Here is a 26,201-nt window from a genome sequence, read left to right on the forward strand (position 1 = left end):
GTCCTAAAGAATGTCTCAGAAAAGGGCCTGTAATTCCCCAAGGACTGGCCACGAAGACATGGTCACATCCTAGCTCTGGCTGAACAGCTGGCCATACTATTTCAATCGTCTTCCTAAAGAATGTCTCAGAAAAGGACCTGTTAAGCCCGCTCCAGGACTGGCCACGAAGACATGGTCACAACCTCAGAAAATGGTCTGTAATGCCTCGAGGACTGGACATAGGGACATGGTCACAAGCTAGCGCTGGTTCAACAGGTGGACATATTGTTGTAAGCCGTTTTGCCATATACAGGATGTCTCAGAAAAGGATCTGTTCAGCCTCATGGGCCTTACATGGAGACATTGTCACAACCTAGCTTGGTATCATCAGATGGTCATGCTGCTGCAATGTTTCTTGCCTATGTACAGGATGTCACAGAAAAGGGTTTTTGAGGCCTTGTGAACTGAGGCCTTGCCATGAAGACGTTGAGATTGCATAATTGTCCCTGGAGTCGGCACAAATCGTGACAACGTCCGTAGTGAATGGATGTGAATGCAATGACCATGGGAAAGGGTTTCAAAGACAAAGATTCAGTGTAGAAAACCACATATTTCATTGAAATTTATTTTATTGAAAATATTGTCTATGATTTTTTGATAAAATCTGAACATTCAACCATATTTACAATACCGGTAGGTGAGTACATGTACATGAATCTACAGCTCATATGCCAAGCAGGCTCAATAAGTGAAGGCTCTTGGAAACCAATACAAATTTCAGTACACCCCATCACAGGGAAAGTACTTGAGAATTCCCAGACAAAACATTGTTCACCCAAATGTTCACCCTTGTGACTCATTATCTTTTGAGTGACAGTATTTTGAAGGGTGCATTAATTTAATTGGTCTCCAAGCAAGGGCACAGTCACAAGCGGACGATAAATAGCGAGGAATATAGAATATACATCATGATATGATATCATCAACAGTCATCAGAACAAAAATTATCGGTGAAGATATGCAATCAAATGCCAGGCATGGTATTATATACATAGAGCATTATCATATGAAGCAGTCTTCATACAAGTGCCTGCTAAATTACATTTTTATAGTGCGCGGTGGAGTCATTTTGTTATGGTCCAGTGAAGGATAGTTACAAATGCCCTGAAGTCTCAGTAACTGATTGCATGGGACTTTAAACATGCTATCCCGATAACAGTGTCGAACTGCTATCCACACGCTCGAGCCACATCTAACTTGCCTCCTGAAATTCTTGAAAATATACAGTAAAAATGTCTCAAAACTTTGAATTTAGTGTTCCAATCAAATCAACCAATTGAGTACTCGTGGAGAACTTTGAATGACAGTGATGAGAGAGAGCTTTCAGCAGGCTAGCTTCATGTGGCCTCGGTTGAGTGGATAGCATTTTGACTCGAAAATTGGGATTGCATATTCAAACCTCACGCAATCGGTTGCTAATTCTTCATGTTGGGCGTGCACGAAATATACATTTTAAATAAAAATTTACAATTGAGGCAAGAATTTGATAAACAATTTAGCACATAATGTGAAATTAGCTCACAAAATAAAAAGTTAAACATTCAAGTTCTAGGTTTTCAAAAGTAAGGGGGTTTCGGCATACCGATGTGGTGTACCTCGTTAAAGTACTGGACGTGCGCAAGACCCGAGATATGTTATAGAAAACTTGTTTTTCGCATTTCTTTATTGTATGTTCATGATTTCTACATAGTTTGTCTGTACATGTACATTGGTGTAAAATCAGGTTAAGTTTTAATAGTAACATAATTCATAACAAAACAATCAAGTCTTCAAACGTGAGCAAATAAACAAAAATTTAATGGTTTTGAGTATAACGAAGTTATGAGTAGTGCAAGAATCTTTGAATAATAAAACAGAATGCCCTAATCTAAGTGTAAACTCCAAGAGAACATAATAACATAACTAATACAAAAAATATACAGTGCATATGCACAAGCATACATGTAGCAGCTTCTCTTCAGAACAGGGAAAGACAGTGAATAGGTGCAAAATCAAGACGTTTCACACATTACTGTAACGTTAATGTAATGTAACGCGACCTAACGTAACGTAACATTAGGCTTAATCTGAAGAGTTTGACAAATGAGCAAAAATAATGACATTTAATGATAAATGTAAATAAGTAAGGTGTATTAACGCAAAAAATCACCCAAAAGTCAAATTAGCTATAAAAAGCTCATTGGTATTGGTGTAGACCAAAGTGCTGTAAATGACAAATTGACACAAATTTCAGAAAAGGTTTGAAGTGACGGTTTTGAACTGACTGTTCAATAATGTGACACTGTCTTGTAATTCATTCCTTTATGAAATATTCATCAAAATTTTGATTATGTTCTAATACAAAAGTCTGATATGTGCTGAAATATGCGATGGCACAAAATATATTGAGTATACAGGGTGTTCCATGAAAAACAAAGTACAACATGGACCTTAATTACCGGGCATCTAAATGTTACTCCACAGCCCAACAGAGCAGCTGCATCATTTAGCTCGAATATTTTGAAACACCCTGTATCACGATGGACTTGTCCAATACACAGAGGAAAAAAATCAAATTTTTCATGGATTCAAGGCACTTGGCTTATACACAATACAAAATTACACCGAATTTTTTATACACTTTAATTGTCACATGTCGGTACTTCGTATAAAGTACCATTCAAACCACAAAAGACACGTAAATCTGGATTGATGACCTCCATTTCATTCTAGTAGACCACAACATACATGTTAATATTTTATATGGTTTTAACGATGTCGACACTTGTGCTTCAAATTTAAATCAAAACAATGATATGCATAAATCTAACATTGGTTTTAAAATGATGGCAACAAATTACAGATTTTGGTTTTGATATGTTTAATCAGAAATTATAATAAATCTTTCTTACAACAAGAACCCCTATGCCTAATATGGAAAGTTTCCCAGGCCCGAACAGGCATTAAGTGATAAGGCCTACTGCAACCCACCAAATTTTCGTGGGCATTTTTTTGCAAATTTTGCAAATAATATCAATTTGTAAAAATTCTCAAACTTTCAGAAGAAGAGCTCTTACTATAACTGGGTATTCAAAACTTGCTGATGACACTGGTATAAAAGAAGAAAATATTGAATCTATTCCAAAAGTTCTTGTCATAATTCAGCGGCCTGTACTGGATGGATTTCATATAAGAAAATCAATAAAAATCATGCTCTGAAAATCAACTGCGCAAAAACAATTACATATAAAAAATATTTAGCACATGTGATGTGTTATATACTGTATACCAAATGGTTATTGTGGACGGAAAATAATTTTTCCTATAATTTGTATAGCATGCAATTTACTGTACATTTTGATATCAGGACTCCTGGCCATTTAATAGGACAGCATTCGTCAGTCCTAATGATGTCCTTATTGGAAAGGTTCTACTGTTTACATTCTGGACGACAGATGTCACCACCTAAAGAGATGTCTGCAACGACCTCTGATTATTATCACATACATGTAAGACATAAGTATCTCATCCGCAGGGCGATCACAGTTGCCCGCAACAAAAATCTGGCATTACTGCGACCAGCAATAAATACCAAACCCATCGATTACCTCTCTGGAATGTTTTGACGCCCAGCTGCTGCACGACTGGTAATTTCCTTGATGTAGTTCCAATCATTACAGATAGACTTCGATAGAACCATCTCCATACGTTGGTCCCGGGAACTGTGCAGGTGGGTCAAATTTCAGAAGTGAAAACTCACTCGATTCAGATTGTCCCCGAGCCTGTAATAAGAGATTTTTTAAACAGATGTTAACACAGTAACAAAATGCGGACTCAATCGCCCCATGTGACACGTGTGTGGGTTTGCTTTTGTGCTTTAAGTAAATATTTCAGTGATGGGGCCAAAAATGCCAACCAGAAGTCCATGAAGGTTATCCCTTCAAAGACTGGTTTTATAGTTAGAAGTTTTTTAGAGGCAGTTTACACCCTGTGTGTTGTAAACCCTTTGATTTTTAAAAGAATACCGGTACATACTCAAGAATCATCCTCTGGTTCATCCTCAGAGTGAATTAAAGGTTACATGAGTTAGCTATTATAGGATTGAGAATGCTTGGAGCCAACTTCAATCAAATTGGATTCAATACCCAACTAGGTTTGACAAATATCAAGGAGACCTAAATTAACGGAAAGAAATGAACAAATAACAACACTAACAGAACTGCAAAATGTTTTAACATATCAAAGGCCAACTCTGCTCCTTCAAAAAGTTACAAATTGAATTTGAATTTGAATTTTCTCATTGTGTGAATACTATTTTGATATAAATTTGAACAACGCCATCACGTGGACTGATTAACCAATTGCATAAATGCCAGGTTTTGATAAATTTACGTGTTTATCAAATGCGCTGCGCTAATGTTTATTTCATTTTATATGTGCCACTAGAAAATACATGCGTAATGAGGAGGAGCGGTGTTAGCCTTTGACAACAAACAACATAACAAGAATCATATAAAATTTACTTTCAAATCCATGACCTCATATGGTAGCAGTTGAGCTATAAATCTAAAAGAAGCAATTTTGGAGAGAAAATGTTAACTAAAAGGTCTACAAGCATGCAGGCTACACAACTAAAAAGCAAAATGCGTAAAATTAGAGGCGTGATTTCATAATCGGCAATCGGGATTGGTGGTTAGAATGATTAGAGAGGGATGATGAACTTGAATAAAAAAATGTGAATAAAAATGTGAAAAAAAACTGTGCATTTTACAAAGTTTGCATGGTGTTCTGACTCCGAGGCAATTCTCGTTCGGTGTCATACGTCACTGGTGACTCCGAGGCAATTCTCGTTCTGTGTCATACGTCACTGGTGACTCCGAGGCAATTCTCGTTCGGTGTCATACGTCACTGGTGACTCCGAGGCAATTCTCGTTCTGTGTCATACGTCACTGGTGACTCCGAGGCAATTCTCGTTCTGTGTCATACGTCACTGGTGACTCCGAGGCAATTCTCGTTCGGTGTCATACGTCACTGGTGACTCCGAGGCAATTCTCGTTCGGTGTCATACGTCACTGGTGACTCCGAGGCAATTCTCGTTCTGTGTCATACGTCACTGGTCGTTTTTCTGTCCTCCTTGATGAACCAAGTCCTGAAAACTATCTGAACGCCTTCAATTCTTAGTGAAGTCGCACTGGTCCATGTGCGTGATGCATCCTTTTTAAAAGTCATGCATCCGTTGGTCAAAATCCTTCATAACAAGTCCCCGTCGGCCCTCGATAGAGATTCATTTCAAATGAACTTGACCTCTGTAATCAGGACACCTCTCAATTAGGGTCAGCATTTGTCTGTCCCAAGGGTGTCCTTTATGGAGGGGTGGTTCTGCATATAATACATTTCAGAACTAGAAGCAGTCCAGGCTATAGACAACAACAAGAAGAAATCACCACACCAAACAAACGAAAGAGAGAAAATTCAACAACAATTATACACGCTTAGAAGACATTGGACAAGACAGTGCAAACTTGAGAAAGACTAGTGTTACTGTACCTATCCATCAAGAATATTTGTTTGGGATACAGTGAGAGTCCCAGATCGTTTTGTGAACGATATGGACAATTTGCTTCGGCGACTGTCGTAAAGTTTCCCCTGGAAATTCAAACGATTCGGAATCATTACTGAGTGTGTATGCAAGTGAGTGGTTGTTTGCAAGAGAACCAGAGGGGACTGCTCTGAATGCCGTAGGTTTTCTGCACAGGCCAATGCCCCCTCGAACAGCTGATTTTACTTGCTGAAAGAGAACGTCACACAGGTTTAGGAAGCGAAATATCTGAAAGTTAGAATCTAAATTATGTGAAAGTTGAGATGATACTAGACAGTATTGTAAAGGTAGTCAAGTGCTGTTTTGTTATTTTAAATGGAATGGACAAAATCACAAGGAAGCTAATGGGAAATGCATTAGGACAGTCAAGTTCAATGCTTAAAACTGGCTTACTGGTCATGTCAACCTCTACTGTAGTCACACCACGTCCAGAGAAGGCAACATTATTGTCAAATTTGTTACTAACTCAATTCTTACAAAACTAGCTCTTGACGACCTTCTTGCAATAGCATCTTCAATGTGGTGGCCCCCTATTGCATTTGATTAGCAACTAAATCACTGTAAATTGTACTGTGAATCTTAGGCTGCCATTTCTGTTACAAGTGAACCAATGTTCCAAGCAGAAGTCATCCTAGGTCAGTACAATACCTTCAGGGACATCCTCATCCGCTGTTAGGTCACGATTATGGGAATAATCCTTCCTGACATTGCAAGTCAATTCAAACCATAACTAGAGAATAAAACTTCAATCATTTAATCTTCTTTCAAACGAGTTCTCGATATCTGAGACACCCCCCCCCCCCCCCCCAGGAGTGTCAACTAGATATTTTGCAAGAATTATGTCAGAAAGACGTCTGTGGAATAACGTCAGAATGATGTCGGACCGCCATTCCCAAATTTTGCCCGCACATTCTATTGGCCTGAGAAACTATTCTTACAAGAGATTTTAGCTCAGGGTAAAGAAAGACAAGGGATTAAAGAAACTTCATTAATCTGTAGTTGAGGGAGAGGTGACAAGCAATTATCTGTCTCACACTTGAGCAAAGTTTCAGAAGTTATAGAAGTGTTAAAATGGAACACAGAATAGTAGAACATAACATCACTAAAATCTGAAAGGTCAAAGGTCAAAGCTGTTATTTTACACAGAGGCCACTGCTTGAAGGGCTGACCTGAATTGACTTTTTGCTTGCCGTAACGTGACCCAGCATTTTGAAAGTCAGTCGGAAAATTTTTTTTTCTATTTTTCTATTTTGAATGGATTTAAAGAATTTCACTCAAATTACATACTGTACTTACTAATGCAACAGTTGAACATTCAGTCTATAAAAAGAAGCACTTGTTAGTAATGTTTATGTCACCAGAACTGAATAACGCAAACTTTCCCATCTCAGAACACGAAAAGAAAAGAAAATTTGGAAATATAGGCACCAAATATGCGTTTTCTTGGCATCTGAGGGCTGAAATTAGCTGAAGTTATGTGATTCTTGGGAGTCCGCCCTAAAGATCCTTGCTCTTCCATGGAAAGGGGGCAAGTGCCTCTCAGTGCATCATTGTTAACCCTGACACAGATCTTGGCAGCTAATTTTGCTCACCTTATTAATCGAGTGTTTCTTCCTCGGATCAATCTTGCGAGTATAGAACGTATCCTTGACGGCCTTCATGATGAGATCGGGCAGGAGACTGAGGACGACCAGAAGTAAGATTCCTAACCAGACGATGCCACTGGCAAGGACGGTGTCCACCACGCGCAGCAGGAGACTTTCGGACAGCCAAGATGGCCTGGAAAGTCAAGGTCAGACGTGATGAAATTAGCACAGAAAAATCTAGTTGCCTTGACTGGGATTCACACCACAGATCTTTGAATTGCATTCCGCGAAGATGACGTCACTGCAGCTGCTGCCCTCTATTTCCCCATTGCTGAATTACAGGCAATGTCGGACAAACATGCGGTTTCGTAATGAATTCAGGCTTTCTAACTAGGGCAGTTAGATTCAATCTGGCACATGTCCGAGTGTTGGAAATACTACATAATCGTTCTGAATATTTCTCTCTCTGACTCTTTGGTATCATTCATGCTAGAAACAATGCAGGGTCAAAGATCATTGACTTTGAAATAAGCTCAAATGCGTAGAAATAAGTGTTGATGTCCGACTGTCACGTGACTAAAACGTCATCAATATCTTATGCAAATGACCTTGTGAGCTATAAATAGTAACTTCGCGGAATGCTATTGCCGGCCACTGCACTACCAATTGAGAAATAAAGGATTCCCAACATTTTGCACTGTGAGACACTATTTTTAGAGCCAACTGAGACCTTAACGTCTATTTCACCCGACACAGTTGGACACAGATGTGTTTCAAAGATCATGTTCATCATTGACAGTGGGTAAAAAATATACATGTACAGATGATTTCCACGGTATCTCCCAAACATCATGTCATATATTTGTTCACAGGTATTCGTGACAACTTTGATTTCAATGTAACTTACAACTTACCATATCACAATGTTATATACAAGAATAAGTGGAAAGAACCCAATGCATGTTACAAAATACGCTATTGGTAGAGCAGGATTCCAGAAGTATGCTTCTATACCAAGTTTTATATTGACTGTAAACACCACGGCATGGACCACAATCGTGCCGAAACTCCAAACACCATACATCTGAAAGAGAGTATAATCAGAAGTTAAATGTTTGTAAAGTTGTCAAGACAGTGTCACCCTATGAAATGGCAAGCCAGATTTGGCTGATGAGACACTGTTTGCTTTCAAAATTTTATCAGCAATGCCAGGCGCCTATCTACTCAACTTGCCATATCAGAGCAAGCTGACCCCACACGGCCATCAAAAACAAATAAACTACCCGAGTATCTCATTTAGCCAGAAGTGTGCTGGCAGATACCTGGACTCGCCACCAACCAGTTAACCGCACAAAACTGCCTAACCGACGAGGTTAGGAATGAAAAGACACCATAAAAACGAGATCTTAACTGACCTTGCCGTCGGGAGATATACTGACTTCATCCCCAAACAAGAGATAAACGCCGAAGAAGCAAACCAAGGAATGCCACAGTCCGTTCAGGTTCCACTTTAAGAACTGCATTGGTGAGAGCCGTGAATTGCCTCGAATTTCTCTGAAAAATTGAAAGAATTTCATAACATTTTGAGTAAAAACAACCGGCCCACATCTTAATCACTACACCGCAAGTGAGTTTCATAGTTCTCTGATGATGAATTATATATTCTGGCTTCCAAAGCAAACCTACTTACTTATAAAGCTCTGGTTTTCTCAGCAAAGCTTCCTGAGATATGTGTTGCTCGAACAAACCAAAGACAAGGATAGGTAGGGCGGTGAATGTGGTGTTGTAGAACATCAGATAGATGCTCTCATAGACAGACTGAAAAGAGAATTCAAAATCAGAATTAGTGAGAGAATCTTGAAGTAGGGTATGTCAGAGCAATATGAGGTATATTTCGAGTATTCTTTCACAGAAGATCAATGGCACGTATTTTTGGATTTATCTGAAATCCTGAGCATGGCTCTTTGGGTGACCTGGCATTGCCTCACCACAGTGAGGAGGCCGTCAGTTGGACGCATTTTTGTTCAAACATTGAACCCTCAGAGATGCAACATCAGTTGGAAAGCCTGAATATGGCTTTTTGTGTGTCCTGGCATGGCTCACCACGGTGCAGAAGCTGTAAAGTTGGATGTACGGTCCTAAAGGGCCTTGTTTTGAAGTGGACTTCAGTCTGAGGTTGGACTTGCTCGGTGAGGTATTTGCCCTCGACTCTGAGAGGTGGGAGACACATGGAGAGGTTGCAACCTATTCCAAAGGGTGTTTCAATTCCAATGAAAAGTCCGGGGAGCACAATGTCTCACCTGCTGCGAGAATGAGGAAAAACATGCATAGTAGACTTCAGCAGTTATGAACGCAATATTCTTGTAGAAGAAGTACTGCACCAGCGTCGCTAATCGGACATAGTACCAGTGCCCATGGACCAGGAACGCTCGCATCAGGAACCGGAATCGTCCAAAAGCGTAGTCACTGCAGCGGACAGCTTGCCGGCCTTCTTTACCCATAATGCCTGTAAATGTGGAGTAGAAAAGGGTTGTGTTAACTTGGGCGATGAGGCTATATAAAAATATTTTGTACATTCAAATAGGTTTTACAATTTTACAGTAATCTATTAGTTCAAGAAATCTTCACCCAAGATAAATATTGCACAAAGAATTATTGACAAAGCTTTTAAAGTTAAGAATGCAGCAGATATTTGGATTTACAAAATTTTGAGAGTTAAACTATTTGAAAAGTATGAGAGACAAAAGTGACTATAGACTCAACCATCCACACGTAGATGAACCATCACCATGAAAAAACCGAGGTTAAACCTTACACAGTCATTGCATGCTAGAACAAAGATTCAGGAAAATGTAGAAATCATGCATTCAACAAGAATGAAGAAATGGAGTTGTAAACAGTCGAGGAATGATCCCTGAATTGCGAGTTGTCATCAAGTCAGGCCACAACTGCCTCAAAGGGCCCCCATTCGACTTTGCCTTGAAGATACCACGGCGAAGCAAGATCGGGGAGTATCACGGAATAGCTAGATCAAGCTGTGCTGACACGTGGCCAAATGTACAGCCTTTACAAAATCTTTGCAATATCTCACTAGGTCTAAACCTGAACTTTACAGTAGACCTCAGATGAGCTGCTAAACCAGTGTTACAATTGGAGCATTTTCACCTGTACCCATTCATACACCTGGATGGAGTGAGGCAAGTTAGACAAAGACACCTGCCCAAAGTCTCACACCAATTGTGAGGATTGAACCAGGGACCTCTTAAACACTAGTCAAGAGTCTGAGCCAATACGCTACAGTGGCTGTACATGACCTACCTAAGCCGACGTCAGCCTCCTGTATCATACTGACATCATTAGCACCATCCCCGATAGCAGCGGTCACTGGCTGGGCTTTGCTATGCTTCACAAGTCGCACCACCTGAAAGTGGACGTTAGATCAATTTGTGGAAAAGTACAATGTAAATGATAACAGCTACAAATGGCTGTAGATAGTCGAGGTCAGGGTGGGCGAAAGAGCAAAATCCTGCCACCTCAAGATTTGCTCTTTTGCCCACCATGCATCACTCAGAAGGACCTTGGGATACCAAAGTATTTTGCAAGAGAATTCCCAGGAGAAGCATCATGTAAGACTGAACTTGCCTCAGCTTTCTGTAAAGGTGTCATTCTACAGCACAACACGGCCATGCACTTCTGACACACGGTCAGAAAGAGGTCGCCATAGTCGTGTAGGACGTGAGCAAGACTTATGCCGTCGATGACGAGGACGTGTTCCACTATTCCACCGGCATCTGACATCCTGAAATAGAAAGGATTTCAGAATGAAGTCAATTGGTCACCTGACATTAGAGACAGCTTTAAAACACCTTGCTGGAATGTAGCGTGACTGGATGGCAATATGACGATGGTGTTAAAAATGAGGAGGCTTATGAGATAGCACCAGATGGGAACAGATTGCGGAGGATATTGGAGGGAATGGGGCCAGAACTGTTGTCAGAGCCATTATGGAGGATATTGCCAGAGCCATGCCATGGAGGATGTTTCCAGAGCCATGCCATGGAGGATATTGCCAGAGCCCTGCCATGGAGGATATTGAGAGAGGGGGGCGAGAGCTCTTGCAAGAGCCATCACCCATCTGACGTGTCAACAGAGTACAGAACACAAAACAGAGGAATAATATTCAACTCACTTCATTTGGAACTGTTTCAAGAGCTGTTCACACTCCAGAGCATTCTCCTGCTTGGTCAGCCTCAGTTCGACCATCCCCTGCTTGAAATGACCTGCAGAGTAACTGATATTGACGGCTGTTTCCTCCTTATCACCTGTCAGGACCCAGACCTTGATTCCCGCCCGCCTCAGCGCCTGGATTGTCATCGGTACGCCATCCTGGAGGCGGTCCTCCACCGCTGTTGCACCCAGGAGGTGGAGGTTCTGCTCGACCTCATCGTAGATCTCAGACAGCTGGAAATAACGTAGGAAAATTCAAAATTTGGAGGACTGGAGAACACAGGGTATTATTGGACGCCCATCTTGAATTATCTCGGACATTTTAAAACTTCGGAATATTACCTTCTTTTCTCGATTTTCCAATGTTTTCTTCGCCTCTGTCAACTTTTCGTTGAAATGTTCAAACTCGTCTGGACTCAGGCGGCGGTGGGCAATGACGAGAGTACGCAGACCGACCATAGCGTACTCGTTAACGTGATGTAACGTGGCCTCCTTCGTGCCGGAGGTGCAACGCTGCAGGAGGGAGGACTCGGCTCCCTTGCACAGGAGGATGATCTCACCTGGAAATGAATCAAATCAAAATCGAAAACGATTAAAGCAAATCCTGGGAGACACATCGAATACACTATGAGGGCAATTCAACAATAATAAGATAGTGCATCAAAAGCTGAAGAAAACAAAATCTGCTTCTTGATGAAAGCAGACAGATTTATCACAAAATCTTTACTCTGAGATTTATCTTAATTCATATAAACCTACCATCTGGGTTCTGAATAATGACACTCATACACTTCCTATTAGCATCAAAGTCGAGCACATAGAGAACTTTGTAGCGACGGGTATCCTCTTTGAAGCTGACCACGTGCTCCGTGTCCTTGGTACCGTGGAATACTATGCCATACCTGGAAGAGCAAAGGAAAGGAAAGTTATTATAATCATGATATCAATTCACTTAATGTTAAAAATATATCATATGTCGGATCCTATCTTGACTTGTTTTGCACAGATGTGACATCAACTGAATATTAAAGGTCTGGCCATAAAGTCTTATTGTTAAACTACCGAGTGTATTTCAAAGGCGCCTGAGAGTTGGTGAAATTTTTCACCAAATTTGGGCGCTTTAGAAATATCATATTTGATTTGATTTGATTGAAGTACCTCCGGCAGGCCTCTACAAAGGCCTTCTCATCCGGCGACGAGGCCTGGTATTCGTACTCCATCCCCTGTCCTGCAGGATTCTGGCCATATGAGGTGCCATTCTGGACGACCTCCTGCCGGTCGACGCGCACCGTGTGGCAGAGGACCAAGACTTCAAGGAACTCCATAATCTCGTCCTGCAGAGAAACGGAAAATGGTGTAAAGAAAATCGAAGTGACTGAAATGAGGGACTGATAAGGGAAAGTCTCGAAGTTAGATTTTTCCGACATCAGATATTAACTTAAAGGGGAACTATAGGTAGGACCAAGGGGTCAAACTGATAGTCTTCAGGAGACTAGCATACCCACAGTTAGAGCCTACAAATACAATGCATGCCAAATTTTGTTGCATTTGCATGCTTAATAGTATTGACCTTGAAGCCATTAAAGACTGTTTAATACTCATTTCAAATGCTAGTGCAAGAGATCAGCTACAAAACCAAATCAGACAACAGAAAAAGAGGCTTAAAATGCATATTGCTTAAACTTTGCAGAAATGTGAATTAACATTGAAAGCATACCGACAGAATATTTGATTAAATATTAAAAGATATACATGTACATGAATGTATAATATCAAAGTCGAAATTGCATTGTGGGAATCTAAGCTAAAATCGAGCGATTGCTTTCGCTGCGATTCGCGATGTTGCCATGACAACAAGACAATTGATTATGATTTCTAACGCGACAAGGCAATATTTAGTGGAAGAATTCAACACATTACATCCCTGGAGGAGCATCGCTTGATTAGATATGACTAACAGAGTTGACTGCCAAAAGTTACACACACACTCGCATTATGTTATGCACCACACCACTTCAATATCATAAAAGACAGGAACTGTAGCATAAAACACGGAAATGGTGTAAGTTGCAGAAAGCTAGGAAAAACATGGGTGTGTGCAGAAGACCCCATCGTAAACAGTTCAGGTTTATACCCAAACCTTTCGGATTCATATGTGGGAAATGAGCAGGCCATTTTGAAAAAATATCCAAACTTGACAACTTTGAAAACTGGGCATTGTATTGACGTGGCAAATTTCTTGATTGTGAAAAAAATTTAATAACTGATTTCTCGTCTCTTCTTCTCTGTGTAGTAAAGGAAACGTGCATTACTTCAATGTATCGAGAAACAAACATAACAGGAAAAAAATTCATCCAAAACATATATATTTACATCAATTCCATCTAGCTGACTAGGAACATTCAAATTCTGGAAAGTAAACAAACATCGAGATGTTGAGCATGCAGGACAACAAAAATCACCCATACTGGTAACCATGGCAACAAATGGACCCCATGGAAATGGTTTCTATGGAAACCGAGTATCAATGGCAACAGCTTCTTGGAATTTGGACAAATTACTGATTTCTGATTTCTAAAGAGGGTAGGGCCGAGTTCTTGAGGAGAGGGTGATGAAGTGTCTCCCCCAATTTCTGAAAAGATTCCTGGGTTTCTTTTCGAGGGGATAATAATGGATGGAAGAATAAACAATGAGACTATACAAAATAAAGGAGAAATGGAATTTTAAAAAACTGATAAACTGACATTTCACACAAGAATCTATTAATTCTAGGAACTCTAAAAATGAATCTAAAACTCTACAACATTGTGCAATATTGGTTGGTCTGATTTCTGAGATGAGATGAAATTCACAACAAAATATCCCGGCAAAGAAATGCGGTGCATTTGGAAACTCGGGATAAGGGAAGGAAGTGTTTTGAATCTAAATCTAGAAATATTCTAATCATAAAGCAAGAAGTACCTTTTCAGAGGAGGGTATAAACTGCAAATGTACAGGCAACATGCAATTGATGACTAGGTAAATCCACACGCAAACTTAAATGCAATCGACATTCAAAAATATTTGGGTTGGTGTGATACTATTTGAAAGTGTTTTCTATACAAATAAATGAACTGAATTTATAACCACAAAAAGTGTGTTTTTCTGAAATTTCCTAAAACAACTTTAGTTAAAAAAGGGTTTTGTATGAAGAAATCCTTGGATTGAGGATTCAGCATGCAGGGGACACATCCTACACACAAATGTATCAGGGGATACTCTCTCTTCACTTCTATAAGGTCAGTAGAATTTGGGAAATCAGCATCACTAAGTTTTCGTTGGTCACAATTTCTTAAGACAGAGCGATAAATATGTTATCAAAGCAAGGTCTGGTATTTTCAGACATTTTTCTTCAGCAATAAAGACAAACGAGTGACTTGACATGAGGATTTGCCACTGACCTCACATTAATGAAAGTAGAGTCATATAGACAAGGTAACAGGCAAAGAATGCCAGGCATTTCAAACTCTAAAATGACCGTATTTGTAACTACCCATTCATGCCTATGTATGACAGCTACACCTCAGGCACCTAAATCTATATTTCAATCATACACAATGTAGCACAAAATCATGAGGACATAGCAAACTCGATGAAGACATAAAATTTCTGTTGCACATGCAGACACTCTTGGTTAATAAGCTCAAGACTAGTATACAGACCGACTTCCAGCAAAAGCAATGACTCTAAGTTTCTCCTTGTGTGCACCACAGTGGTTTACAGCGATGCACCATTTTAGGCCCACTGATAAGATTCTGTATTAATTGAAGAACATTTTGTAAATGTTTCAGAATTGGGAAAAACAACAGCTGGCCTATATCTCGTCGAAGTCATTGCAACTGCTGGAAATCAGCATCCAAAACACCAAATTAGTTGAGAAACATCTTTAGATATTAAAATGTCATACGTAGTGAGTTTGTCGCACTGAAATAGTAATAGGTTACATTCTACAGACAACAGCATTACAACCGATCAGTCAACCCTAAAATTACTCGAGACGAAAATCTCTGAGAGCAAGAACATTTCATTGTTATGGTTGTTTATCAATCACGCAGACCTCTCACTCATCACCACCAAAACCTCACAAAAGGTTTAAAAATATCTTTCAAAAGGAGCCAAACCAAAATGTGTATATAAGCATAAGACTGTGTGACAAGTTGGCATTGTGACCTTGCTCTAACTTTTTCAGAAATTTGATTTCCCTCATGATGAGGACAGAATTTGTAGGGGCAATATTCAACTTACACCATCGAACAAAAGCCATTAAGGAAAGAGCACCACAGCATTACGATATCAACAGGTGGGAATTAAGGTTGATACTAAAATAAAACCAGCTACCTACAGAATACATCAAAGGAGGTGTTAAGTAAGGTGATAAGCATACCTCAGAGCACACGTTTACAACAACCTATGCATTCTCATATACGTTTTGATCAGAAACAAAATCTGCTTTAGCCAGCATACTTGGAAACTGGACAAGTGGACCAGCGAACACAACACCTCTGAGGGTTCCTTACTCCCACTACCCTTGGTCCCTGTTCCCTCTAGCAAATTTGAGAACTTTGATGCTGTGGGTACCATTTGAATACAGCCCTCCCGATCTCTCAACAAATTCTTCAGGTTTGTTAATCATTTGTCCTAAATAAAACTGTTAAAGGACCACTTTGGTTCGCCCCGATGAGGAGGAGGCACATGGCTGGTTAGTTCGTGGGCCAACTTATAATACCTACGCTGAATTTATGGACCGGCTGTGGCTGGACTCCTGGTATATCCGGTCTCTCGCACAGCATCCCACCGTGTTCAATGTACCGGACACCGTTGATTGAACACTGCCGGAACTGCATGTCGTTTTCCGTCAGTGTGCCGGTTTTATCAGTAAATAGGTATTCAACCTGAAATAGAAGGAGAGATATTGTTTAGCGTAAGTCTTTGAAGCCAAAAAAAGACAAAATGGTTTATTTCCACAGATAGTATACAGCCCACAGACAATAAGCCTTGGACAATCCAACCCCAGGTAATTCGTCTCTAGAATATTCACCCTCTGGGGGGAATTCACCATCAGAGAATTGGTCCCAATTTTTTCTTCTTTTGTCATTTTGCCCATCCCCCCGACCAAAAAGCTAGCTATCAATCCCCTGCCTATGCCCACATTCTTCCTTACCTGGCCCAGCTCTTCATTGAGATCTGATGTATTGGCTTTAGCAGGCTGGTTGATTTGAGCATCATACATTTCAATGTCCCAACCAAAAAACATTGAACCGAAAAACTTTTGTAATTCTGAAACAGAAAAGGCACGTTGAATGTCCTCACATGTCAAAAAATCATTATTTACAGGTCACAAGTTCTACTTCACCGAGAGTCTAAAGCTGGGAGGATAATTGTACCAGGACTTTAACTGTACCACCTTACAAATGTACCTTATACATTTTTACTACTCACCTATGGAGACATACAATGATATAGGAATAATGTAGTTGAACAAAGTGAGAAAGGCAAAGATGTCTCCTATCACAGTGTGAACCTGAAACAAAAAACATAGAACCCATCATAATCACACACAATTCTTTGGATATATTTGACTGTCCCTTAAAAACCATCCTGATTCATCTAGGAATACAATCTGAGTTCTCCCTGGGGTCGAACCCGGGCCCTAATGCATGGTAGCCAGAAGTCTCAACCACTAGGCTATGAGGCCACACCAGTCCTGTTTACTGTTTACTGTCCGTTTACATCTCCAAGAAACCAATACTGCTTTAGAGAGGGGACGGGAAACGTCTCATAACACACTACAAAAGATTTACGGAAAGATGATAAACAGACTTACTAAACAAAGGATATGCCATCCACCCCTACATTTATGATTAACAATGCAAATAAACCCGACTGCGTCTATCCTCTATGCTTACATTAATATCTTTATGGGGCGGTTGGTACCACGGCCGGGGCTGTTGGATATAATAATACTGTAGGCCGGTACAAACCGCTACTTCGATAGCGAGTAGAATGAGGAAGGCGATGAGGAATTGATTGAGGCGACGCTCCACGCGGGAAAACTTGCTGCGTTTGAACTTCGAGTTCAAGGCCATCTTGGTTTCTTGGCCAGTGTAGATTGCACTACCTAGAAATATATGAAAAAAATGAGTGCTAAAAGTCAAGATTTAGTCGATTTGAGCATTTCAATCTATCTGCTTAGTTCCCCGACTGGTCGAGTTCAAGTCAGCACCTTCTGGGGTTGCTCCTTGAAACCCCCAATTGATTTCTGTGGAGACCGGGATAATAATATGATATCCCCAAGCGCTTTGAGCGGCCAGTTGATGGTTGGATACTGCGCTATATAAGACTCGTATTATTATTATATTATCTCACCTGCTGTCTTCATTTGGTACATGTGATGTTTTGCTTCAAAACAGCTTCACTAGCAGTTCTACAGAAATTACTTTGAGGACAGAAATATACAAACACAATGCATGTGGCAAACCTACCAAATATAAAAGGTGTATTTTTCAGCATGGCTCCTCGGAGAAGGACATTTTCTGGACCTAACGGACGGACTATCGGTGCTCCACCAGAGGTGGTGTCGTATAAAGTAATTCTGCCGATGAATTTGTATAAATCTGTTATTGGCTGCTGACATTCTATCTTGGCTCGGAGATCAGTTAACGCTTCAACATTTTGATATTGGCGGGTTTCTGGAATGCAGTTGAAGGTCTGGAAGAAGAGAAAGGAATAAGGTTTTGCATACACTGTGCATTCTTTGAACACTTGATGTACCTGTTATATTGAAATTCAAATATCCACTACCCAGTTAAACCACCATATTATGACGGATAGTCCTTGGACTGACAAATTCTGTTCCTTCGGTTGGTTACCAAAATTATCCATCACACAGGATGTCCTTGATACAGAGGTTGTCCTTCAGATAGAGGTGTCCTTAAACAGAGGTTCCATAGCACTTACTTTTAGGTTTGTTTCACCATCAAGGTTAGCAGTGGTGATGGAACAATCACCTTCGTTGTCATGGGACGATAACAATACAAGATCACAGGGAAAGCCTTGATTCATTTGGACACGCACAATATCACCAACCTGGAGAACATAGAACATAGGATGTTAATAACACAAGATCACAGGGAGAGCCTTGATCATTTGGACACGGACAACACAGAGAAAGAGCCCAAGCCCAAGTGGGTAAGCCCAAGTGGGTAAGCCCAAGTGGGTAAGCCCAAGTGGGTAAGCCCAAGTGGGTAAGCCCAAGTGGGTAAGCCCAAGTGGGTAAGCCCAAGTGGGTAAGCCCAAGTGGGTAAGCCCAAGTGGGTAAGCCCAAGTGGGTAAGCCCAAGTGGGTAAGCCCAAGTGGGTAAGCCCAAGTGGGTAAGCCCAAGTGGGTAAGCCCAAGTGGGTAAGCCCAAGTGGGTAAGCCCAAGTGGGTAAGCCCAAGTGGGTAAGCCCAAGTGGGTAAGCCCAAGTGGGTAAGCCCAGCTGAAAAGCTTCCCATATGCCGATATGTGTCACGAGGCTCCTAATGGGTCACTGACAAAGGATATGAACGTCTGCCACACAACTGTGGTTGTTGTGGTCAGGGGGGGCAGAAAGAATTGGATCCAACAACAAAGCCAGACTAGCATTCGTCGTGGGCACTGAATCAGGCAACGTCAGAGGCAATGAGCCTAATACGTGTATCATATTTATCTTACTTTTATTTCCATAGATTTGACAGCCATCAACTCGCCGTTTCTGACCACATATGCTTGACGATTGTTGACCTCTTTGTCGGCCGTGTGTCGTAGCCAATCTTCGTAGCCCTGAAAAACAATTTGTAGGTTTCATTTCACAAGAACTGCCTAGATTTATCCCTGGCCTATTACTGTACTGTCATAATCAGAAATTGGATTTTAAGGGTTGACTATAGGCACCACCATTTTGGCAAGAACTTGAAATCCTAAAGTAATACTTGATTCCTCCTAAATGAAGTGAGTGCCAATTTCAATGGGCGTTTATGGGTCAAAAATCAACAAAAAAAATCAAAAATATTCATATCATTTGTAGTTTGTACTAAAACCACAATTCCATTGTCAATCTCTGTGGGTTGAGATAAATCAATGATACAGCTAATCTCCTATCCCCTTGGATAATTCATTGGCTATTCTACAACGTTGCAGACGCAAACAGTTTGCTAACTGTCAACACACAGGTATTGAATCACTAGTCGTACCATACCCGATTGATTGAGGAACGCTATGCATTATCACGGCTGATATTGATGGACTGACCAGCATAGCTGTGTGTGCAAACTGTCAGCTCAGATTATAGCGTGGGCATGCAGGTCTTGGATGTTACAGGCATTATATCGCATTAGTTTTAGGGCAGGTTCTCAAATATTTATCTGATGATTGAGGTATGATATGTTTGCAGGACATTTTTGACACTGCCAAAGATGGTTGAATTCGAAGAAATTTCAGGCTGTAGCTCTGACTGGGTATTAACTTATTCGGTTGTAGACCAGGATAAAGTTTGAAGTCAGATGAGGACATAGTCAATATTTGACTATCATGTGTGGGGAGTTCCACTATATACTGTACCTGTTTGATGGCGGTGACTGACAAGACGAATACTAAGGGGAGGATACTGGTGGCGGGACTCACTGGACTGTCGATCAGGAACTGAAAGACAGAAGACATAAAGTTTTAAAACGGTCCAGTTTATGGAATTTGAGGGGTTAAAAAGGCTTTTGAAAGTACAGTATAACCTCTCTTAGCAGACACCTCTCTATTAAGGACACTGGTTTTGGTCCCAAACTGGTTGTTTCCATTCAATTTGAACTCTCTAATCAGGACACCTCTCTATTAAGGACAGCACTTGTCAGTCCCAAGGGTGTCCTTAATAGAGAGGTTCTACTGTACTTTTCCAGAGGTCTAATGAATACAACAAAATATAAGCACTGAAAGCTGCACTTGATGACCTTCCAACTGCACCAACCACAAATGATGCAGTGTTTTCAGTCAAAACATTTTATTGGACTACAAAACTCATTGCCGATTACATCTTCTGGTCTCCAGCTGTTATATTTCTTTAACAGTCAACACATCAGCTGATTAACCGCCCTTGACTTTGGTCTTAACTTCCGCAATGAGGGCCAAGCATGTCAACCACAATTCTTTAAAGGAACTTCCCCATAGGGTGCTTGGGTGTCTCCTGTACTAGGGAGTATAATACAATAGTGACATAAATAGGTAAATAAACACTTAAAAACCTCTTGTCCCCACTTCTGCACTCTCATGAAATTATCAACTTCACGATGTTTTGAACAAATAATTGCGTTGAAATTGGCCCTTCAAACATGTCAAACTCAAATAACTCTGGTACCCTCGGAGCTCTTCTCCACACCCACCCATAGACTAAATAAACCATGCTCTGCACGATATTAATTTACAACACCATGTAAGGCTCGATCACCATGGGTGTGGTTTATCCACACAGCATGGCATTGTACACGTTTCAATGCTAACGTAACTGTAGTACAGCTTTTTTATTAGCCTCAATCGATGGACAATTTGTGCTTTATTAGCGGAGTGAATCAGGTTTCTTCTGTGATCATGTTGGTTAGCAGGAGACAGTGAATGTCGTTAATGCTGATTTGGTGATCTGCTGATTTGGAAGTTATGGAAGTAGGATTTGTCCAGTGAGCATTATAATAATAATAATAAAGTTAAATTTATAAAGCGCTGTTTCCATTTGAAAATGTTCAAAAGCGCTCCCCACTATAGTTGACAGTCATTAGAAATGTTTTCTGAAAAGCTCAGTTTTTAGAGCCTTCCTGAACTTGTTCAGAGTGTCCTCCTGGCGTAGGCCTTGGCCGAGAGAGTTCCAAGCCAATGCGGCCGCTGAGCTGAAAACTCGAGCTTTGGAACCGCATTACATGCATTAGGTGTGGTGATAATTTTTTGTGAACAGTTTCTGACTTAGCTATTAATTAGTAATTTATTACCACCACCCACGATCAATTAACACGTATTCACAATCATAATAGCATTATTGGTCTAGATAACTGATACAAAACTGAGTCCTGACAACTAAAACGATAATAGCCACTAGCTGTGCTAACAAGTAGCGGCTACTCCAGTGTGGCTCGATACATAACGTTCCCAGTCCCGACAATTTCTGAACTGATAATAAATAGCCACTAGCTGTGCTAACAAACAGCGGCTACTCCAGCCAGGTCGATACCTAACGTTTTGCATGAATTTTTCATAAGGTGTTCCCAGGCAAAAAATGTAAATCAATCTCCATTGGGAACAACACTGCAGGGACAATATGCAGAACATTTACAACTGACTTTGAGTTGTCCTGGAGTGGAACATTTGATGACCATAGTGATTGTCTTTTACAAGTTCTTTTTGGGGAGGTCGCTTTTTAAAACCAATCCAGGTACACACATCCACGTCCCGGTTCTAGCCGGCTCCCTGATGGCCCAGCTCCAGGTATTCTTCAAGAAACAAAACACGTCCTCTCACTCTCCATGCAGTCTCAGTAGCAAAGTTGGCGCCGAAAGTTGATTCTTACCATGATAATGCCCATGCAACAGAAGTAAAAGTTGGCAATTCGTTGGAGCTGCTCGAACAAGTTCTTTGGGAGGAAGTTCCATGCTGTGTACTAAAACAAGAAAAGGATCATCGCTAAATGTTTTTATTATAACAAGTTATGAGAAAACCTCAGACTTAAAGTGATACTATGATGTGATTTACAACTTTGCGGAAATACGTCCGTTTTTAATTGTTGATCACAAATGTAAAGCTCAAATTTTCCATTTTTGATTAGATTTATTATAAAATCGCTGAATGTAAACCACCGCGACCGCGAAAATGTCCATGTTATGACGTCATCAACGAAAACGGCATCGAAGTGAGCCGTCCGGGCGGGATTAAACCATCAATTTCTAGAAAATGTGCATTTCGATTCGAAAACCTTACCGATTTATTAGAAAGTGACGTAGTCATTTGTCAAAAACAGCTAAAACGTTATATGGTGAAATTTGACACGAGTTACCCTTTAATGATGACTCATACATGTAGACATCAATCAAATATTTATCATGCCATCTCCATAGTTCTGTACTTTGGAAAGCATGTCTCTTCTCAAGATGATCTCACTGATAATAATATTACGTGTCCATATATTGGAATGACCCACATGTTTATTGATTCAAGAATAGAATAACAACAATGATTTTTTGGTAAATAGCACAACACAGACCAGGAAGACACAGGTGTTTACCTACACAGGTGTTCTACCTGCATACATGTATCACCAAATTCACAAGTTAAAAAACTCAAGTCTTTCACTACAACATGTACAATCACTTTTTCAAATGGTCCGTAGAAGTCATCCCACCACACCGCAGACTGGCATTCATTATCACAGCCACCATCCCATGCAACAGAGGGACCTTAAAGGTCTGTCTAGGATTGAAATGAAGTCTTCCCTCAGGACAACTGACAAGCTTGCACCATCGGACTAAAAGCCCAATGATAGTCCCCAACTGAAGCAAACGTTGATGAATCCATGCAATCAATCACTAAAACTGACTGGGCGAATTGAGTGTAAATTGTTTGCTTTCAGTTTGTGATTGCGTTGCCTAGGGAACCATTCATCTATCAAAGTAAAGACAACTGGGCCGTCTGGAAAAGTACAAAACGACTCTAAACTATTAACACCTGACAATGTACCAATGGTCCTTTGGTTAGAAAGAGGTATGAGACAGGGCCACCCTATCCAGTTCCTAAACAATTTATTATTCAGTCGCCAAGCAACTGATCAACTGATGGAGTATTTAACCACATCCAGATGTCAGTAGAGACTCCTAAAAACCAGCTTTAGGAAAATCCATGTTTACATGCAATCGTGACTATACCATCCTGCATCTCGGGACGCGATGCATTTGTACTGGATAAATCAAGACATGACAATGTGTAATTCCCCAAAGGCAAAGTGTAATGGTAAACTGAAATATGCTATGTGGTTTGTGTAGAGGCTTTTTGACAAGTGTCACCAAAGTGTCACTCAGCCTGTCAAAGACCAACCTGTTTACCAAGTGAAATTACATGTACAGGTAGTACTGATCTGCCTGTCGTCTGACTATCATCAGAAATGATCCATTTTTGTTATCATTCATACCTTGCTTGTGATGATGTGATTGGGAACGAACGTTTCAGGAATGAGAACCTCCTCGTCCAGTGGAGCCTGGTTGCCAACAAAGATAGTCCGGTTTTCTGGACGGGGTGGCTTCCGACAACATGGCTGAAATGAGAAAATAACATATCTGATGAGCTGGAATAAAAATCAGGCCACGAAATTTTATCAGGCACCCATCTCAGAGCCATTTTGGCCCTGGGCAAATTGAAAAATGTAAAAGAAGAGCTGAGAGGGCAGGCATGAATGCCATGTTAGAATAGAAGGAACGTCCGACTGCCATGGCAAGGGCTAACCCTGTGTCTAGTGTGAAGGACTAAGTCTAAGGCATGTAGGGGGCAAACAGACCAAAGGCCTTCTTAAACATGTAAGAAGCTGGATTTAGAGATCCTAAACAATGCTAAATATCATTTTATCATCAGTCACGGCAATGCATACTTGGTCATGGTAGTACATGTACATGTACCTATAGTAGGCCACACATCTCTTCACAACCTATGACCTTTTTTTATTGTCGTAATTGACGTAATACGCTCTCACTTCCTTTGAGATCTGATAAACTGTAATTTCCTGAGCAATTACAAAGCTTCAGACAGGAAACTGTATATGCGTCACCATAGCAACTGTTTGCATTTTTCATACCCCACCCATCCAATGTTGGTAGCTGGTCATCTTCATGAGACACATATTGATGAACATGTAAGGTAAAATAGGGGAAAGTTACATCCATGTAGCTAGTTTCATTGTGTTTAAGACTTTAAATAACCTTTCCTTTCGATGTTCAGAAAAAGACTGATCCGTTTGAAATATGACAGAAAGTTACATGTATCAAAAGACATACAGACCCAGTCAGAAATATGGAGAAAATAATAAATCACCTAGATCAATATGATATTCACCTGGCATGGTATTTTTATTGATTGATTAGTTTATCCCACCAGTAATCAAGCTATCACCACGGTAACGACGAGATCTCATATTTCACAAGGACATGAAGGACTGATGAGGCCAATCAACATTGTATGACAGCCAATGAGGGAAGTGAGGACTAGATAGATGTAGGATAGGAGTGTATACATGTAAATAGAAAACTACAGTATTCTTTGTGCCATGCCTAAGGTCATCAGCTAAACAACGTCTCAAAGGCAACTAAACGCTTGTCTTATACTCTTATAGAATCTATATATCTTCTTCTGAATCTGATAATCTCAGTCTCAATTATGATTGATACTGCATGTTACGATCAATGACGAATGATAACATATTAGTTTATGCAGTTGAACCAGCTTAGTATGGATCGTTATTTCCAAGGGAACGGCCCAAGACTCTGGCATACTAATGGAATTGGCATTTCCTATGAAAATTATGGCTCCATCATGCATGTCGGGGCTCAAGCTGACATCTGGTAATCCCCAGGGTAGTGTAATGAAAGTCGTTATAATACATGTTCTCCCAGAACAGATTGTATGTTATTGATTTTTTTTAAATTCACTGATAAAGTGATATGGTGACTTCATGTAGATAAAGTGTTCCATACATCCGATGTGTATGTAATAAGGTACACATCATGGTTTCATAAGTTCAATCTCATCACCATACAAACTCAAACTGTCAACAAATACATATCAGCCTTGAAAACAGTTGAGTGTAGCGGGTTCAGACAGAAGTCAATTATATTCAAACTCTCATGACTGTAGCTTGGCAACATCAAAACAAAATTGGCTGGTGAGCCTGGTGTCCTATATTGGCATAGCATTGCATTGAAAACCATCTGTGTATGAAATGAATGGTTTATTGTTTCCAATTTTAGATTAATAAATAATATGCATGACTGACACTAGTGACAGGAAGAACCATATTTCAGTCTAATGACTGACTGAGACTCCTGGTTGAATCTGCAAATCAGCTTTCAGCTGGAACAGAACTGTCTTGAAAGTATACATGTTTGTAGTTATTGACTATATGATTTCTAAAACCTTCCAGACAGTCAACTGTCAAGTGCAATAAAATGGTCCTCCTAGACACCTTCAAAAAATGACACATCAAAAATCAAGTAAGTCTCGGGGCTCGCGTCTACAAAAACATATTTTGGTGTGAAAGACCGATGATTGGCATGAAGAATAAACAGTAAACATCATGAACTCGGTATCAAAATGCGCACATAACCTGAACCTGAAAGGGTTGACCCGAACAACTGATCACGAAGTACGTGAAGACGGATTGCTGAAGAGCCGGTGTTCGGCTGACCAGTGAAAAAGTGGGACGGTCCAAAATTCGGATCACAAACCTACCATCGACTTGAAGCACTTTTCTAGAGCTCTGAAGATAAAACTCCCCATCGTATTGAAAGGTTAACAGAACACACGGAAGAAACATAATAAAAAATCACGAATTATCACATATTTATGGTCCCAGACCGTTTTTAATCCGACATATATTGACCAGAAACGTCCAATGTTTATCTATCACTATCCAGCATAAAAACCATTAGTAATGGTGATACTCGGACAAAAACTATGCAGCCCATCCTGACAACGCACAATCAAA

At 40.4% G+C, this 26,201-nt stretch overlaps 1 protein-coding gene across 5 annotated transcripts; it reads right to left on the reverse strand.

Annotated features, from left to right (window-relative positions):
* Positions 1 to 596: 596 nt before the first annotated feature.
* LOC135494454 (phospholipid-transporting ATPase IF-like) lies at positions 597 to 26,126 on the reverse strand. 5 transcript variants are annotated; one of them, XM_064782444.1, is made up of 25 exons: positions 25,946 to 26,126; positions 23,640 to 23,762; positions 22,029 to 22,118; positions 20,048 to 20,128; positions 19,163 to 19,270; positions 18,427 to 18,555; positions 17,948 to 18,177; positions 17,376 to 17,583; positions 16,909 to 16,990; positions 16,631 to 16,746; positions 16,200 to 16,361; positions 12,589 to 12,764; positions 12,190 to 12,332; positions 11,773 to 11,990; positions 11,393 to 11,664; positions 10,846 to 11,002; positions 10,522 to 10,624; positions 9,504 to 9,709; positions 8,894 to 9,021; positions 8,619 to 8,757; positions 8,118 to 8,287; positions 7,210 to 7,396; positions 6,914 to 6,937; positions 6,266 to 6,347; positions 597 to 3,800 (listed from the first exon to the last, which is right to left on the reverse strand). In XM_064782444.1, exons 1-25 carry the CDS (start codon positions 25,991 to 25,993, stop codon positions 3,784 to 3,786), a joined length of 3,399 nt encoding a protein of 1,132 aa, XP_064638514.1. In that variant the 5' UTR covers positions 25,994 to 26,126; the 3' UTR covers positions 597 to 3,783. The 5 variants fall into 5 exon arrangements, with proteins under 5 accessions (XP_064638514.1, XP_064638517.1, XP_064638513.1 ...); XM_064782447.1 differs by lacking the exon at positions 6,914 to 6,937; XM_064782443.1 differs by lacking the exon at positions 6,266 to 6,347.
* Between the last annotated feature and the right edge of the window lie 75 nt (positions 26,127 to 26,201).

The sequence above is a fragment of the Lineus longissimus genome, chromosome 10 (assembly GCF_910592395.1).
Source record: "Lineus longissimus chromosome 10, tnLinLong1.2, whole genome shotgun sequence".
NCBI lineage: Eukaryota > Metazoa > Nemertea > Pilidiophora > Heteronemertea > Lineidae > Lineus > Lineus longissimus.

Bases quoted from the DNA above. Each gene is read 5' to 3' on its own strand.
- LOC135494454 (XM_064782443.1), bottom strand. From the start codon at position 25,993: ATGGGGAGTTTTATCTTCAGAGCTCTAGAAAAGTGCTTCAAGTCGATG. The intron at 12,765-16,199 runs GTAGGTATTATA...GTTTCTCTGCAG, and splicing joins AGCCGGTCCATAAATTCAGC to GACGAGATTATGGAGTTCCT. The intron at 7,397-8,117 runs GTAAGTTGTAAG...TTGACTTTCCAG, and splicing joins GTATATAACATTGTGATATG to GCCATCTTGGCTGTCCGAAA.